At 41.8% G+C, this 17,680-nt stretch overlaps 1 protein-coding gene across 6 annotated transcripts in view; it reads left to right on the top strand.

Moving 5' to 3' along the window:
* CAMKK1 (calcium/calmodulin dependent protein kinase kinase 1) overlaps nucleotides 1-17,680 on the top strand; it is a 311,605-nt gene that overhangs the window by 115,237 nt on the left and 178,688 nt on the right. For all 6 annotated transcript variants that reach the window (XM_077482348.1, XM_077482343.1, XM_077482344.1 and 3 more), the window contains exons 3-4: nucleotides 7,248-7,295; nucleotides 16,532-16,585. In XM_077482348.1, the coding sequence (XP_077338474.1) occupies nucleotides 7,248-7,295; nucleotides 16,532-16,585 (102 nt within the window). The remainder of the gene's footprint in view (nucleotides 1-7,247; nucleotides 7,296-16,531; nucleotides 16,586-17,680) is intronic.

The raw sequence follows: 17,680 nt of genomic DNA, 5'->3' as shown, positions 1-17,680 counted from the left end.
CAAACACTTTTACATGACTGATGGACCACCAGAACCATCGAAAAGGAAAAATGTGCATATATTGCAGCTTACCACTTCTTAGATATGGTGGCTACATTGGTTTATTTATTTATTTATTTATTTTTTGGGGGTTTTATTTCACCTGGTGATATGGCCAGTAAGTAGCACACGTCCTGCCTTAGGGTGGTCCCACTGAATGGAGGAGCACTATTGTCAACCTGTAGTGGAGGATAGTGTTAGACTAGTATCTTTAGATGGGCTTTAAATAAATGAATACATTCTAACAATTGCTAGCTCCCTTGTCAGTAAGTAAATGGTTTGTCTCAACTCTCTAACTACCACATTTGGATCTACATGCAATGATGCATCTACATCATTGAGAATTGGTAGGCTGCAATATATTATATTTTTGCATTTGGGCTTTTAATTTTTAATTAAAAAAAAAAAGATTCAGTCTTTCAAATATTTTAATATATATATATATATATATATATACCGTATTTGCCGGTGTATAAGGCGACCCGGCACATAAGACGACCCCCTAATCTTACAGGACAAAAATGCTTTTAAATCTGTACTTACCGTATAAGACGACCCGGCTTTCGAGGCTTCCGAGGCTTCATATTTCTTCCTTCTTCCTGCTTTTGCTGGAGCCAATCACAGCGAGCGATGTATTCTATTAATGAATACAAAGCCTGCTTGGATTGGCAGAGGCTGTAACATCATCAGCCCGCGCCGCTCTGACTCTCCAAGCCAATCAGAGCAGGCTACAGAGTAGCCTGCTCGGATTGGCAGAGGTCGTTACTCCAATCCGAGCAGGCTTTGTATTCATTTGAATACATCGCTCACCAGGATTGGCTCAGCGGTATATACTGTATGTAGCCGAAGCTACATACAGTATTATCGAACACCCAGCCGGCATCCGAGGAGCTGACCTGGCGTATAAGACGACCCCTGCTTCTTAGGCCGCGTACACACGGGCGGACTGTTCGCCCAACCTTGTCCGCTGAACAGTGTTTGGGCGGACAGTCCGCTCGTGTGTGGGCTTTCAGCGGACAGTTTCAGCGGACAGTTGGACGGACAAAGTCTTTCGGAAATTCCGAAAAACTGTCCGCTGAAACTGTGTTTGAGCGAACAGTCCGCCCGTGTGTGGGCTTGTCCGCTGTACTTTCGAAATGAGCGGACTGTTCCCGCTCGGAAAGTCCGCCCATTTCGAGCGCGTGTACAGGTAGGCGGGGCCCGCGAAGGAGACGTCGCGGGCCCCGCCGCCTGGAATGGGCTTAAAGGGGAACCCCAACGCCGAAAAAAATCGGCGTGGGGGTTCCCCCCAAGTCCACACCAGACCCTTGTCCGAGCACGCTACCCGGCCGGCCAGGAAAGGGGGGCGAGCGAGCGCGCCCCCCCTCCTGAGCCGTACCAGGCCGCGTGCCCTCAACATGGGGGGTGCCTTGGGGAAGGGGGGGCCGCGCGGCCCCCCCACCCCAAAGCACCTTGTCCCCATGTTGATGAGGACAAGGGCCTCTTCCCGACAACCCTGGCCGTTGGTTGTCGGGGTCTGCGGGCGGGGGGCTTATCGGAATCCGGGAGCCCCCTTTAAGAAGGGGGCCCCCGGATACCGGCCCCCCACCCTATGTGAATGAGTATGGGGTACAATGTACCCCTACCCATTCACCTGTAAAATAAAAGTACAATAAAAAACACAACACAGAGAAAAAATATTTTATTGCACAGCTCCGGGGGTCTTCTCGCCGGACTCCTCCGCTATGTGTGTGTAGCTCTTTTGCTAGCGGAGGAGTCCGGCTTTCTTCCTCCCCGCCGCCGGCCTCTTCTCCCGACTTCGGGGGTCTTGTCCCCCTCTTCGGTTCTTCTGCCGGGCCACCGCGCCTGGTCCGGTGGCCCGGTCTTCTGTCGCCGTCTTCCGTTCTTCTGTCGCCGCCTTCGGTTCTTCTGCCGGGCCACCGCGCCTTCTTGTAGCTCTTTTACAGGCGGTGGCCCGGTCTTCTGTCGCCGCCGCCGCCGCCTTCCGTTCTTGTTCTTCTTCTTGTTCTTCTTCTTCTTCTCCTGGAGATGTTGACTCGACGATCTCTCCGGCCGGAATGCCAGAGCCGCGCTGTGCGGTCACTTATATAGTGACAATGGGGCGGTGTCACATGGTATATGTCACATGGGTTGGTCACATGGTGACCCCGCCCCCTTACGATGTCATAGTCCCCATGTGACATCAACCCATGTGACCAACCCATGTGACATATACCATGTGACACCGCCCCATTGTCACTATATAAGTGGCAGCGGAGCGTGTCCCTGGCATTCCGGCCGGAGAGATCGTCGAGTCAACATCTCCAGGAGAAGAAGAAGAAGAACAAGAAGAAGAACAAGAACGGAAGGCGGCGGCGGCGGCGGCGGCGGCGGCGGCGACGACAGCGGCGACAGAAGACCGGGCCACCGCCTGTAAAAGAGCTACAAGAAGGCGCGGTGGCCCGGCAGAAGAACCGAAGGCGGCGACAGAAGAACGGAAGACGGCGACAGAAGACCGGGCCACCGGACCAGGCGCGGTGGCCCGGCAGAAGAACCGAAGAGGGGGACAAGACCCCCGAAGTCGGGAGAAGAGGCCGACGGCGGGGAGGAAGAAAGCCGGACTCCTCCGCTAGCAAAAGAGCTACACACACATAGCGGAGGAGTCCGGCGAGAAGACCCCCGGAGCTGTGCAATAAAATATTTTTTCTCTGTGTTGTGTTTTTTATTGTACTTTTATTTTACAGGTGAATGGGTAGGGGTACATTGTACCCCATACTCATTCACATAGGGTGGGGGGCCGGTATCCGGGGGCCCCCTTCTTAAAGGGGGCTCCCGGATTCCGATAAGCCCCCCGCCCGCAGACCCCGACAACCAACGGCCAGGGTTGTCGGGAAGAGGCCCTTGTCCTCATCAACATGGGGACAAGGTGCTTTGGGGTGGGGGGGCCGCGCGGCCCCCCCTTCCCCAAGGCACCCCCCATGTTGAGGGCACGCGGCCTGGTACGGCTCAGGAGGGGGGGCGTGCTCGGACAAGGGTCTGGTGTGGACTTGGGGGAACCCCCACGCCGATTTTTTTCGGCGTTGGGGTTCCCCTTTAAGCCCATTCCAGGCGGCGGGGCCCGCGACGTCTCCTTCGCGGGCCCCGCCTACCTGTACACGCGCTCGAAATGGGCGGATTTGCCTCCGCCTTACGTGGGCGAGTCCGTTCATTTCAAAAGTTGAGCGAACTGTTTGCCCAACCTTGTTCGTCAAACAGTCCGCTCGTGTGTGGGCAAGTCCGCTCATGCAAATTTTGAGCGGACTGTTTGATGAAACTGTTTGCCGAACAAGGTTGGGCGAACAGTCCGCCCGTGTGTACGCGGCCTTAGCCAATTTTTTTACGTGTAAAAGGTCGTCTTATACGCCGGAAAATACGGTATATATATATATATATATATATATATATATATATATATATATATATATATATATATATATATATATATATATATATTATTTAAAAAAAATGTATAAGTCTTGTTCCTATCTGTAATTATATATGCACATCAGCAGTCATATTTGCTATTAATAATCTCACTGCACACAATGATTTTCTTCTCCTTTTCACAATGAAACTTGTGTTGGCTGACCCACTGAAAACAATGCACTCCTTTTGTGGCCAATGCTTTCTCTAACCATTAAGGCTCAGTCGTTGTTCTAGCTGATGGCTGATATTATTTCTGCAGCTGTTAAAGTGTACGTCATGGAAAAAAAAGTGTGATTCCTGTTTGAAAGTGCTGCAATGCATGTTAAGGATAGAAAAGTAAAGCATTTTGGCTCCAGCTAGGAACCTGTCAACTGAAATGCATTTAGTGCACAAAGACGGTGCATGGGAAATGAATCCGGTCTTACTAATAAAATGCAACAGTTGAAGCCAGTTCATTTAATTTAGTAAATATAAAATTGATACAATGCTGATCGCCTGTAAAGAATCCAATAAATAGGCCCTGCCTGTGCTAGCCATACACAACAGATCAGGCATGATATTAGGAAATGATTGAAAAGTTTTTTTTTTTTTTTTTTTTTTTCCCCCCTAACCTTCTTGGAGTTCTAAACTTAGCCCTGTATTCACATTTGAGAATGTTTTCATTCCAAGCAGTGCAGCTTTCTCTTGATAAAGGTGCACTCCGGTTTTCTGTTTATACACATTGACAAATAATTTTTACAAACATGTAAAAAGCTGAGGTATATGATGAACTTTGTATATGGGTACCTTTTTATACCTACCTCTTAAAGTAGAAGTAAAGGCAAAACTTTTTTTTGTGTTTTGGGTGGGGTAAGGGAGGGTTATAACCCCTGTCAGTTTTTTTTGTTATGTTTGCCCCATCGGGGAGCTTTCCCTTAATGCAGAAGAAAAGGAACAGCAGGGTGCTGAGGTCAGTATAAAAAAAAAAAATCACTCTATTAAATAAGCAGCACACTTACATTGAAGTTGGCATAAAACCGCATGGATAGGGAACACCTAAGACCAAGCAGCTGTGATCAGTGTGAGGCTGTAGGCATCACTGAGCAAACAGAGACCAAGTATGACGGGGTGCCTGCCAGCTCAAGGTATGGATATTAGCGGCTGCATTCTCGACCACACACAGGATGATAGCTGTCAAAATTCCTGGTGGAAGCAGGAGAAGGGGGGTGGGCATAACAGGTTTCCAGGGACTTTGCCCTCTTTTTCAAATGCATGGACAGTGAAGGGAAAAAGAGGGTGAAGTCCCTGGAAACACATCATGCACACTCCCTCTCCCAACTTCCACAAGGCATTTTCAGTTTGTGTGCGGGCGAGAATGCTGCTGATATCCATACCTCGAGCTGGCTTGCGCCTTGTTATACTTGGTCTCTGTTTGCTCAGGGATGCCTACAGCCTCACCCTGATCACAGCTGCTTGTTCTCTGGTGTTCCTCATCAATGCTGTTTCATGCTAACTTCAATGTAAGTGTGCTGCTTATTTTAATAAAGTGATTCTGTTATTTGATTTTATTTGACCTCAGTGCCCTGCTGTTCTTTTTCTTTTGCATTGAGGTGATCCTACCCAGATCTTCTGCGGAAGCTGCAGAGGTTCCTGTCTTGGTCCCTTCCCCTGCTCAGCCATCCATCCATCGATTACTCTCTCATCCTGTTGCCTCATCCCTTCCTCTACCCTGTTGAGGGTGTACAGATACAGATGAAGGTTCCAATGGACTAAGGGACTCTGCACTTTTCCTAGGAGTGCCATATGTACAGTGTACTTGTACACTTTTGGGAGATTTCCCTTCACTTTATATCCCATAGTCAAAACAGGAAGTGTGAGAAAAGCTCTCCAAAGTGAGGGAATCCCATGGTCACTAGATTTTGTGATCCCCTTGGAAGGTTTCCCTTCTATCACTGTACTGTTACTGAATTTTATTCACAAATTGTGCTTCTACTCTTTTTTGACCATTTGCTAGCATTGCCTATAATAATTTTACTATTTCACTGGAAAATTAGAAGGTTACTAAAAATAAATATTAAATATATTAAACCTGAAGTCCAAGCAAACAGCTAAATGCACACTAGGAATACATGCTGTATATAGGGGACTGTCTTTTACTTATTTTTAATTATTTATATCCCTACTGAGATTTTCACAACCCTATGTACAGCCAGCCTGGGGACCTGACTTTTCTCTGCTGTGGTAAAACAATAAAGCTAGGTCACCTACCTGCCCTTAGCCTATGACTAGACAATGAAGGAGCAACAACATACTGATGAAGTCATCCCTCTGCCCTTAACATGGTCCTTGTCAGCCCATGTGACCTATCTCTCTCTCCGCTAATAAGCATATTGCTGTACAGGGGTTTACAAGAGGCTAAAATCAAGCCAAACTGAGGTTCCTTTACTGGTTGTATTTAATGTAATTAGGATTTTTTTTTTTTATTATTGATAATCGCATTCACCGGTAGAGTTTTTTTAAATATCATCCCGAAGCCCTGCTTTAGCCATCTGTAGTTCAAACATGAATACATCCTTGAGAGCTCATGCAAACTTAGCTTAAAATCGATGCTTTTAGAGGTGTTTGGCATTTTGTTTTTTTTCTGCTTGTAACTGCACCTCCATGTTACCATGCAATTGCAGGCATATTAGGAGAGGAGCGTTTACAGTGTAAAAAAAAAAAAAAAACATCACCAGCATGTTCAGGAGAGGAACTTTTGAGGAGAACAAATGCTCATAGATGCAAATGAACACAAAGGGGGTTATTTACTAAAGGAAAATCCACTTTGCACTGAAAGTGCACTTGGAAGTGCAGTCGCTTTAGATCCGAGGGGGACATGCAAGTAAAATAAAAAACAGCATTTTAGCTTGCACATGATTGGATGATAAAATCAGCAGAGCTTCCACTTCTTTCAGATCTACCCCTTAGATTTAGAGCGACTGCACTTCCAAGTGCACTTGCACTGCAAAGTGGATTTGCCTTTCGTAAATAACCCCCAAAGTATTTAGGTGGGTTTGCGCACTAATGCATTCTAATGGCAAAAAGAATATTCTTACATTTTATATAAATTAAGATTAATATTCTGGCCAATAGAATGCTTTAACACCAAATGCGCATGCAAAATGCGGCTTTAGCCGTGTTTGTTTTTTTTGCCTCTTTTTCCTGCCAGGAATAAAGGACATTCGTAGAAAAAAAATGTAAATGCCCTTATATGCGTTTATTTAAGAAAGAACAACTAGACATGCACACCAGGCTATTGATCATCTACTAGACACTGTCATGAAACATACTTGAGAGGCTATTGTAGCTGTCAATAAGAGATATATAAATTCTCATTGTAGATATTGTTGACTATGATTTAGGTGCTCATATTTTGTCATGAGTAATTAATGTGTAGCGGGATAGACACCACAGGACTTTAAAAACCTCTTCACAGATACCACATGTGAATAGTTTATTTTATCAAATACTTCAGACAAGTGTCCTAAGCAGTAAAGGTTGATGTCCATCATGATGATATGCAGGCTAAGCTGCCAGTACTTATTACACGTCCCGATGATCAAGAAGAAGGTACTGACATTTTTATCCCATGGGGAAAAAAGGTTCATAATTCTTTTCAATTCACACAACTACGTAATATAGCTTTGTGAAGAACTAATTAAACAAAGTACTGCTAAATTGCTATTTATGATAAATCCTCTCCATACTGGATTTTGAAAATAACAAATGTATTTATTTTTTTCAAGGATTGCGTGCAATTGAACCAGTACAAACTGCAAACTGAAATTGGCAAAGTGAGTATGCCATAAATGTTAAAAACTGAAATATCTGTCATGTATTGTTTGTCCAGATAAATTGAATAACACAAGTTACATATAGATCCAGATGCAGTCTTGGGCAGAACATTCCTCACTAATGCACTAAGGAGTACTTTACTACAATGTTACAGTGTTAAAGTGGAACTAAGGGCAAAATAACGGTTATAACACCTGCCATTTTTTTTTTCTTTTGGCATCCATGTCCCATTATGGAGGTTTCCCTTCACTTCCTGTCTCATAGCCAAAACAGGGTAATTCTCTCCAAAGCGAGGGAATCCCTAGTTTTCCCAAGGGTCATCAGAACTATTGTCCACATTGGAAGATTTCCCCTCTATTCCCGTTCTGGGGACAACCCAAGATTTGGGATTTTTTTTTTTAACTTTCTTTTTTGATGATATGGTAAACATGACTAATAGAGACGGCGAATCTCCCTAATAGGGACACCAATAAAAACCTGATAGGTGTTCTAATACCGCTCTACTCTATCCCAAATTTTTTTTTTTAACGTTTTGCCTTTAGTTATGCTTAAAACCACACCTGAACCAAATAGTTTTTTTATGTGCCATCTTGGTAAATGTAAGATTAGGAGCAGTGCAGTTTGAAAAATTCCTACTCTTGCATTCTATAAACTAAATTACATTATTGTGTTTTTCTGTATTGAGTGAATAGATTTGTTGTGTGTGTGCATGTATGTATGTGTGTATGTATGTATATATATATGTGTATATATATATAATGCTGTTGTGTTTTTTTTTTTTTGTCTGGTTACTTCTGTCCAAACAATGCTTTTTCTCTTTGAGGCTAAAAACTCTATTAAAACATGTACATTTGCTTCTTGAATGAAATATCGACAATTGACAATAGGGTTGTAGGCCATTCTCCCATATGCATTTGTTGCCTTCATTTTTATTCTTAAATCTTGCTCCTCCATATAAATATTTAATACATGACAGGTATTCTAGCACACTGTGGATATAGTTAAAATACAGAGCTGCAGTAATCGTCTGGTTTAAGCCTCTTATCATGTGGTTCTGTTCTATGCAGTTTCTCTTTCTGAGGATTACAGTGGGCCAGAAGATGTATTGACCTGTACTTATTTAATTCAGTATTTCAGAAAATTAGGCTATTGGCAGCTGTTTCAGAATGAATATTAGTCTCGCTGGACCTAAACAACTATGCTCATGTGAGCTTCAGGAGTTTGTTTGCTCATTATACAGTGCCATCAGGACCTAGAGTATTTCAGCCAAACCACTATTTAATCGGACGGTACCTATAGTTAACTACAGATGCTCATGAGAGCATTAGAGACATTCAGAAACGCATGCTTTCCTCAAATGTTATTTTAAAACCCATTTCGTTCAAAACACTATTTGATTTCAAATGTACTTGAGCATTGGATTCGGTTCACACCTGTGCATCGCGTTTAATAACATTTTACATGAATTACTACAGAATTTTATAATGTACATTTTGGTGCATCTAAAATTCAGTAGGATTTTTTTTTTTTTATGTACTTCACCTAAAATACACAGATGTGAACAGGGCCTTAGAGGAAATAAGCAACTTAAATTTGCTCAATGTATAATGCATGCAGCACCTGCCTATAGCCTTTTTTTAAGATTAGAGGTTAACAGAATATCTGGTTTACTAGTGAAGAACATTGGTATTGGACTTTAAAGGCACTCCAGTACACAACATTAAAAAGTTAAACCTCTTTATTACAAAAAGGTTAAAAAAAATTTACAGACATTGCTAAAAATCCACAATATAATTATTGCCTAGATATTAGCACTCACACCACCAATTACACCAAAAATTGCACTGTATATAATCATGCGATACGTCCTAGATCATTGACAATGGTCCAACGAGCTTGGTGTAGATTTAGTTAAGGCATGCTGTGGCTTGGCTCTACATGTTGCGTGCATAGTGCTTCTTCACAAGCTTAGGCATAATGTATTCATCAGGATAGAGGTGGATTGATAAGCGTATAGTAAACTGATGCTCAGGACACAACAGAGAATGCGGTGGTATGTCACCAAATATTTTAATAATCCAACAAGAATAGGGGCAATATTGTAGCAGGGCCCATTGATAGTTAACAACTGTATCACATCATAATAAGCTCAGAATATAGTAGCAAGGTAGCATAACACAGATCCTGTCTAGTAACTGTGGATTTGAAATATTGGGGTCAGGCAGCCCAATTGTAGAGAGCACCTGCTTGGACCATCCCCCGCTCCATGAACCACCCAGCGTGGTAATCGGGACGTAGCACATTTGAAATGTTTTTGGTATCCACAGTACAACCCTGTGATGATACAAATAAATCAAATTCTAAGAATATTTGGTTTGTTACATGCTTGCATGCTTTTAAATCTATATATAGGAAGTATAATGAAGTGCTATTATAATCACGATAAGGAGTTAATTCTCATGGAGCTGCTGTTGATGATTATTTACAAATTGCCATTGTTAGCCTATTCTAGAGAGCTAAAAAAAATGGCAAACATAAAATGAAAGGCTGTATATAGTCTGATCTTCTGCTAGGCTATTCACACCACTACTACTACAGTTCAAGTCAGAGCCGCTGTACCAACTGAGAGCGCTCATCTGGAGCTAGTTGTCAGAACTTTTTCAGCCATACCCTTCCACAAAAGTAGGCTGGATGGCCGGCTTCTGTCAGACCGGCTGCCGTACACACGGGCCGAATGTGGGGGGTTTTTCTATTGAACTGGCTGATGCTGCCCGACATTTGGCCCATGTGTACTAGGCTTTAGCAAACCACTTTTTACAAACTGCTCATCTTCCGTTTGCTGTTCTGCTGGGAGTAGCAGAAGCCACCCTGTGTTAGGACACTCAAGCTGTAGTTTAGATATTATTAATGTTATCATGCAGAATTTATATAGCGCCAACAGTTTGTGCTGTACTTTTACAACATGAATATGAACTATCCTCATGTGACAACACTGATGCTTAGTGATTTGCCCAGAGCTGTCATATGCAGTTGTCATATGTTGGGAAGCACAGTGGCTTAGTTGGCATTTACCGTATGCTTGCAGCACAAGGTTCCTCTGTGTGAATTCTAACCAGGGCACAACCTGCATTAAGTTTCCATATTCTCCTTTTGCTTATATGGGTTTCCTCCCTCACTCCAAAGGCATGCTGGTTAGTAATGAGTTCCTGTCTTATTTGGCCTTGGTATGTGCATGGATGAATGTGACAACTTTAAATTGCAAGCCCTTGAAAGGCAGGGACCCGTGAATGTACAATATGTTAAACCCTGTACAAATTGATGCTATATAAAAGTAATAGATAAAAAATAAAAGTTTCTTCATACTGTAACCATACTGCTACCAGCTATTTTCTTCACTTCAGGCAGCTGAGTGGCAGGAGAGTGAACAAAAGATTTTGGAGGGGTGGAAATTAAAGTGAACATGTTTACTAACAATGCACACATTGCTTTTAAAGAGACTCTTTTGAAAAAATAAATACCAGAATAAAAGTTTTCCCTGATAAGAAGAGTTTGAATATTTCTTTTTCCCTCTGCCTGTGTCACAGAACATCGCTCCAATTGACCCTTTTACTGCCACCAGCATATGTAATATGTCGGCAGCAGTGGGGGGTTTTATACAGAAGTGTAAAAAAAAAAAGTAATTCCCCAAGCTCTTAAAACACACCACCTAAAAGAAAATAAAAAAATAGCCTGCCCTATCCCCATGTACATAAACAAACATACGAATATAAGCACATGCTTCCAGAATGTTTTATATATACAAACATCGTTTGCACAACACATTTCATGGGCGTGCACAATTTTAAGGTTTGACATGTATGGCATCTATTTACTCGGCTCAGCCTCCTCTGAAATACTGTATATTGCGGTTGTGTGCCCTAAAATTAACGTAATTGTATTTTTGATTAACATTTTTGCTTTATAATCTGTTGCGTTAATATCCTGGAAGAGTGATCTGTGAAAGGGATCAGCAGCTATACATCACATTCAACCTGGAACTGGCTGAGTAAAACTGCCACAGGGACTAGTTAAATAAGAGGTTAATTTTTTTTTTTGTCTTGTTTTTGTTTCCGTTTATCTGTATCCTTTATTTTTTTATTTAACGTAAAAAGAAATAAACTATTTTAAAACCCCACATCTTTATATAGTGCCAACAGTTTACGCAGCGCTTTACAACTTGAGGGTAGACAGTACTATTAAAATACAATTCAATACAGGAGGAATCAGAGGGCCCTGCTTGTAAATAACCACCTTGCATTATTCCAACAATATTTTTGAATTGTCTTGGGAAACATTTCAGAATAACTCTGTGATTATGAAAAGTAGGACTATCCCATAAACTACTTCTGTACTACTTATTTCACAAATTGTCTCATTTTTTGCTTTGTGTGTGATTTTTGGCAACAGTGTTTTATTTTTTATTTTTTATTTTTTTTTAGTTTATTTATTTAATTAGTACTTTTTGAACTAATAAGGGGATGGTAGATCTTGGACTGAATATTTACCTGTTGGTGCAAATAAAGTATCATTAATAGTACACCACTGTGTTGTTGCAAGTGCTCCAATATGACTACAATCACCTTAAGCCTGGTGTAATAGTATCTGATCGATGTGTTCAGCCAGTTCTGACCTATTAAAATGAAGCCCTCTATTCTGATATAATGCCTTAAAAATAATCTGCTATGAAATTAGGGAATGCAGTACAGAATTTAGTTTTAACACATGGCTTAGATTTTTGATGCCTCTTTTGTACAGCAGTGAAAATGCTGTGTATTATTAATATGGTGCCTAGCAACCTGCATTCAGTATTTACTGTACCAGTAAGGTTTGAAACTTGAATTGATCAGTCTTTCTTTGTATAGAAAGTAAAAAAAAATCATTTTATTCTGGAAAGAAAAAAAAAAATCAATTCCTTGCATTTTCTAACAAGAGCATACAGTAGATATGTTTCTGTCATTCATTGGAGGGCACAGCTCTGCTTTGGATGGTCATCGACTGGGTATATCGGCACCTTCAGGAATTGCACTTCAAAACAAAATACAGTCCAAGGGAAAAGCCCCTGCTCCACAGCTGTGAATGCTCAGTTACATGGCACAGTAGTGCAAATAACAGAAACAAAAGTATTTACATGTGTGACAGCCAGAGAGATCGGTGCTCTGTCCTCCGATAAATGCAGAAAAAAGGGTTTATGGGGAGTACAAAAAAAATCCTATTTTCTCTTTTTTCTTCAGGGGGACAGCCCTTACTAGTGACAAAAACTCCCTCCACATGTGTGAACATTCAATCATTAACATACTTTATATTAGTTAGCACATATAATTTTTCTTCTGGGAAATCTTAGGATCCTTTGTTTTTTCAAGCAAGCTGCTGGCTGGGTGATAGGCCTAATAATAAAGATCCTGGAGATGCCTCCATTTGCAGTCATTGAGTGCATGCAGTTCCTAGCACCGTGCAGCTTCATGCAGTGGCCTGGCTTCCTAATGAGCAGCTACTGGTGTTTTTGCCCTGGGAGGGGCATATATGATCTGCCACACTGTTGGTTTGTCACAGTGTTCCCCCTATTAGGCCTGTAGCACTTCAGAACTAGCCAGGGGTGTTTTGCAGTACTATGGTAAACGGCTGTGACTCCTAGCAATTTCTTCTGAAGGCAGGGAGAAGATGCTAAAGGGCTCTCCTTAGTTTGAAGTTACCTGCTAGAGCTGGGGTCAGGAATTTTTATGTGGGGCATCTGTTCCTTTATGACATTTTTGTTTGAAGAAATGTGGCTGGCTGTTTCTCTTTAGTGGGGTTACTACCTGACTAATTGAACCAGGGAATAGCAAAATACCTGAAGGGCCTGGGGAGTAGTGCCATATTTGTACCGGGCTTATTCCCTAATTGCCGTTGTTAGCACAAGGAGGCCAGGAAGGGGCAGTGTGGCAGCTGTTAAACTGCCAGTTATGTTCTACATGTGTAGTTAGGTATATGTACCAACACTAGTGTGTATCACTGTTCTGCTGTTGCCACAAATTTCCTCACTCCACCTGCAAGGCGCCCTACTGCTGCTGAAGCTTACAAGCCATTTATTTCTGCCCTTGGAACTGTAAGTACCCCTGCTGGGGGGGGGGGGGTGGCATTGCCTATGGTATCTGAGCCTGGTGGACACTGATGGGGCAGCATGCCAGAGAGGAGAAGGCTTGCAGGATCCACTTTTTGTCCCAAATGTGGTAAGGAAATACAGGGGGCAGCATTTTGCAACACCTGTAAGACAATGCCCAAAGTAGCACTCTCATCCTCGGGGTGCCCTCTCCCAACTTCAGATCATGCAGAGCCATCCACAACCCTGGTTTTCCTGGCAGTCATCTTGGCTTTGACCTATAATGCTACGATACTGTGCCGCAATCATGTGCATTGCATAGGATTCCTGACACCAATGGAACTTAATGGATGCATTTGGCAAGCAGACCTCCAACTGTACCCAGAATTAAAGATACCATAGCCATGACACGTGAACAGAGCATATCCGGCTGTTATTTTACAGTTTGAGTGGGTGGCCGGGTGGCAGCGAAACTGTGGCTCCGCCTCCCCATTTTTACCACACCCAACTGCCCATCTGAAAGAGACCCATTTCATGAGCAGATATACCTAATATTCCCAATGGAAGGTTTTTGTTTTCTATATGTTTACGTACACTATATTACCGAAAGTATTGGGACGTACACCCACATGAACTTTAATCGCAACCCAGTCTTAGTCTGTAGGGTTCAATATTGAGTTGGCCCACCCTTTGCAGCTATAACAGCTTCAACTCTTCTGGGAAGGCTGTGTACAAGGTTTAGGAGAATGTCTATGGGAATGTTTGACCATTCTTCCAGAAGCGCATTTGTGAGGTTAGGCACTGATGTTGGAGAGAAGGCCTGGCTTGCAGTCTGCACTCTAATTCATCCCAAAAATGCTCTATCAAGTTGAGGTCAGGACTCTGTGCAGGCCAGTCAAGTTCCTCCACCCCAAACGCGCTCACCCATGTCTTTATAGACCTTGCTTTGTGCACTGGTCCAAATAATTTGGTGGAGTGGGGGTTATGGTGTGGTATTGTTTTTCAGGGGTTGGGCTTGACCCCTTGGTTCCAGTGAAGAGGACGCTTGAGTCCTAACCTCAACCCAATAGAAAAACTTTGGGATGAATTTAGAGGGCAGACTGAGAGCCAGGCTTTCTCTCCAACGTCAGTGCCTAACCTCACAAATGTGCTTCTGGAAGAATGGTCAAAAATTTCCATAGACACACCCCTATATCTTGTGGACAGCCTTCCCAGAAGAGTTGAAGCTGTTATAGCTGAAAAGGGTGGGCCAACTCAATATTGAACCCTTCAGACTAAGAATGTGATGTCACAATACTTTTGGTAATATAGTGTATATAGAGACCTTGCCAACCGTTTCAGTTTCTCATGTAGCCCCTTGGAAAAATAATTGCCCATGTCTGTTTTAAGTAAAAGGATCTACATAGAAAGTTCAATTTTATCAAATCCTGGTAAGAGGTTTGCCTATTTTTCTTTGCAATGTTTTGAAGATGGTCAAGTAGAATTACTTGCAGTACCACAACCTGATGTCTTGGGTTGTAGACACTGGAATAGCCTTCTTGTCATTAAACAAGACCTTTACTTTTCCAGCCAACATCTAAACTCTAAATTGTTAAAAGTAACTTTAGTAAGCTCCATGGGGGATGCCCGTTCACAATCAGAGAACCGGTAATTAATTGTTGCAGTGCCACCTAGCAGACCACTCCTTCCCTGGTCTTTGCACACCATTGTTTAAAAAAATATATATTCCAACTGTAGACAGTGTAAAGTAGGCTTAAAATACCTTTTCAAAATATACCCCTAATAGAAAGCAATAATTCATAGTGTCATACTTTAACTTGCAGAGAGGAACAAGTAGCTGAAGCGGATAATAATGAACATCATCTTTCCATAGGCTGAACTTTACCTTCTGCCCCTGTTAGCTCAAGTACAAAAACCCAAATCTGCCTCCCTATGCCCTTAGTTATAAATGTATTAAAAAGCAATGGGCACTAAACCTTAGGGTAAAAGAGTTTAATAGGATTTTAATTAACATTTTTTTTTGTATGCCTTTTCAGTCACTCCTTGATACCCATTATAAGACCCCTACTTATTTTGGAAGCTGCCTTACAAAAGCCAGTGGAGTTGTTTTAAAACTGCCTCGTTTCTGATCATTTTGAATCCGCATTAATATCCCAACACCTTTTAAATATTTTATAAATTTTAAAGTGCAAGTTCATTTTTTCACTATGTTCACTGCTGCTCTTTCCTCCGTAGGTGACATGTTTCAACCGGTGTAGCTGTACTGGGATTTGAAAACCGCACTGATCTTCCTCTTCTTTTTCTAGGGATGCCAGGATGGGTTAGAGTGGTTCTGATTGGTCTGCACCAGCACATGATCTTGCTGACCAATCAGAACTTCTCTGTTCCCTTCCGGCATCTGTAGGGAAAGAAGAGGAAGAACCACAAAGGTGTGTGCAGCTTGGAAAAGGGGGCTTGGGATGGGGGTTAACTATAAATGAGTAGAGGGATGCATATGGCACCTGGTTCTCATTTATTTTATTTTTTTTCTTTTAATTTGCTCAACATCTTCCACCTGGATTACTTTGGTCACAGAGAGATATATGGTAAATTTTCATAAGCGGTACACCACTATTTAATATACAAGGTAAATATTCAACATTGTCATTCAAGAAATAGTAAAAAGAGGGGACAGTAAGTTACTTTACTCAGGTGAGCAAGTCATTTCAATTTTTCTGTTGGTTCCTGAGTATAAGAGTGTGTTTTAATGCTGGTGTAATCTTTCTTTGGGTTTTATGCAAACTTCCAAGATGTTGTAATCTATCTAAGCTGCAACAAATAAAGTGCATTGTCAGAAAAAAAAAAAAACCTGTGAAAATAATTTGGAACATATGAGCTCTAAATGTTGCTGTTGTAGGGCAGCTGGTGGCCTTTGTACACTAAGAACACCCAATGGTTGGTGAACGTTATTGTGGCAACGAACAGAAGATTGATTCAGTATTAAAAATAGAAGCGGGTCTTGAGAAACATAATGAATTTTATGTTAATGAATCTTTGTGTAAATGTCTAGCAATGTGAAATCTGTAAAATGTGAAATATGATATGCAGTAGTAACTCTAATGTGTTTTTTGTTTGTTATAGGGCTCATATGGAGTTGTAAAGCTTGCCTACAATCAAATGGATGATAAATATTACGTAAGTGATATCTAATCTGTCACCTGGCAATCAATCACATAACCAAATCCTATAGTAAATTTGGTGATAAGATTTTGATGAAACCAAATATAATTGTTTTCATTGATTGACCCTCCCCATCAGCTAAGATCATCTGACCAGATGGTTTGGCGTTAGGCCACACAATCAGCTGCAGTAAGATTCGATTAAATTGGGTTTCTCTTGCCAAACTAATGCTGGCTACACACTATACAATTTTCTTTAGATTTTTACCTTTAGATTTACCAAAACCATATAATATTAGATCAAACCTAAACCCTTTCAATTTGTATACAATCAGGCAGGCCCTAGCACTACATAGTTGAAGGTAAATCGAAAGGAAATCTAACAACTTAAGTTGTATAATGTTTATCCAGCTTTAGTCTTTCAGTATACAGTACATCTTTTACCGCTTATTGTTTCAAAACAGGGGGGTCCAAACTTTTTTTCAAAGAGGACCAGATTTGATGAAGTGAACATGCGTGAGGGCCGACCATTTTGCCTAACATTCTTTGAACCATTAAAATTTGGTCTCAGCGTTTTCAGCCGAGCATTAATACACTGCCCAACAAGAATTCTCCTGCCTTTGTGGCTGTGTGGTGAAGAGATGAGCTTGGGCTTGTTATTTGGAGATGTATAGCTATCGATATGCACAGTATAGTGTGTTTGTGTGTGTGTGTGTGTGTGTGTGTATATATATATATATATATATATATATATATATATATTATTCAATAATTAGTCCGCTCAGGACTAAGGATGATCTTAGGCGTGTTAGTTGGATATACCGTATTTATCGGCGTATAACATGCACCTTCACTTTAAGAGGGAAGTTTCAGGAAAAAAAAAAAATCGAAATAAAGAAATGTGAAACAAAATAAAGGTTAGTGCCCAGATATGTTAAATCAGATATTTAACTTCAGTTTAACTGGTTCCCGACCGGCTCACGTGTATATACTGTGGCAGAATGGCACCGCTGGGTGAAACACCGTAGGTCATGTCTTCCCCCTTAGGACCTGACCGAGGGCCCCGATGCGAGAGCCAGCACAGGGATTTGTGTGTGTAAAAACACAAATC

Source organism: Lithobates pipiens, unplaced genomic scaffold (assembly GCF_037356315.1).
Source record: "Lithobates pipiens isolate NorthernLeopardFrog02 unplaced genomic scaffold, aLitPip1_a1.2 Scaffold_16, whole genome shotgun sequence".
NCBI lineage: Eukaryota > Metazoa > Chordata > Amphibia > Anura > Ranidae > Lithobates > Lithobates pipiens.
Note: the sequence above shows the minus strand (reverse complement) of the source record. Positions and strands in the feature narration are given on the sequence as shown.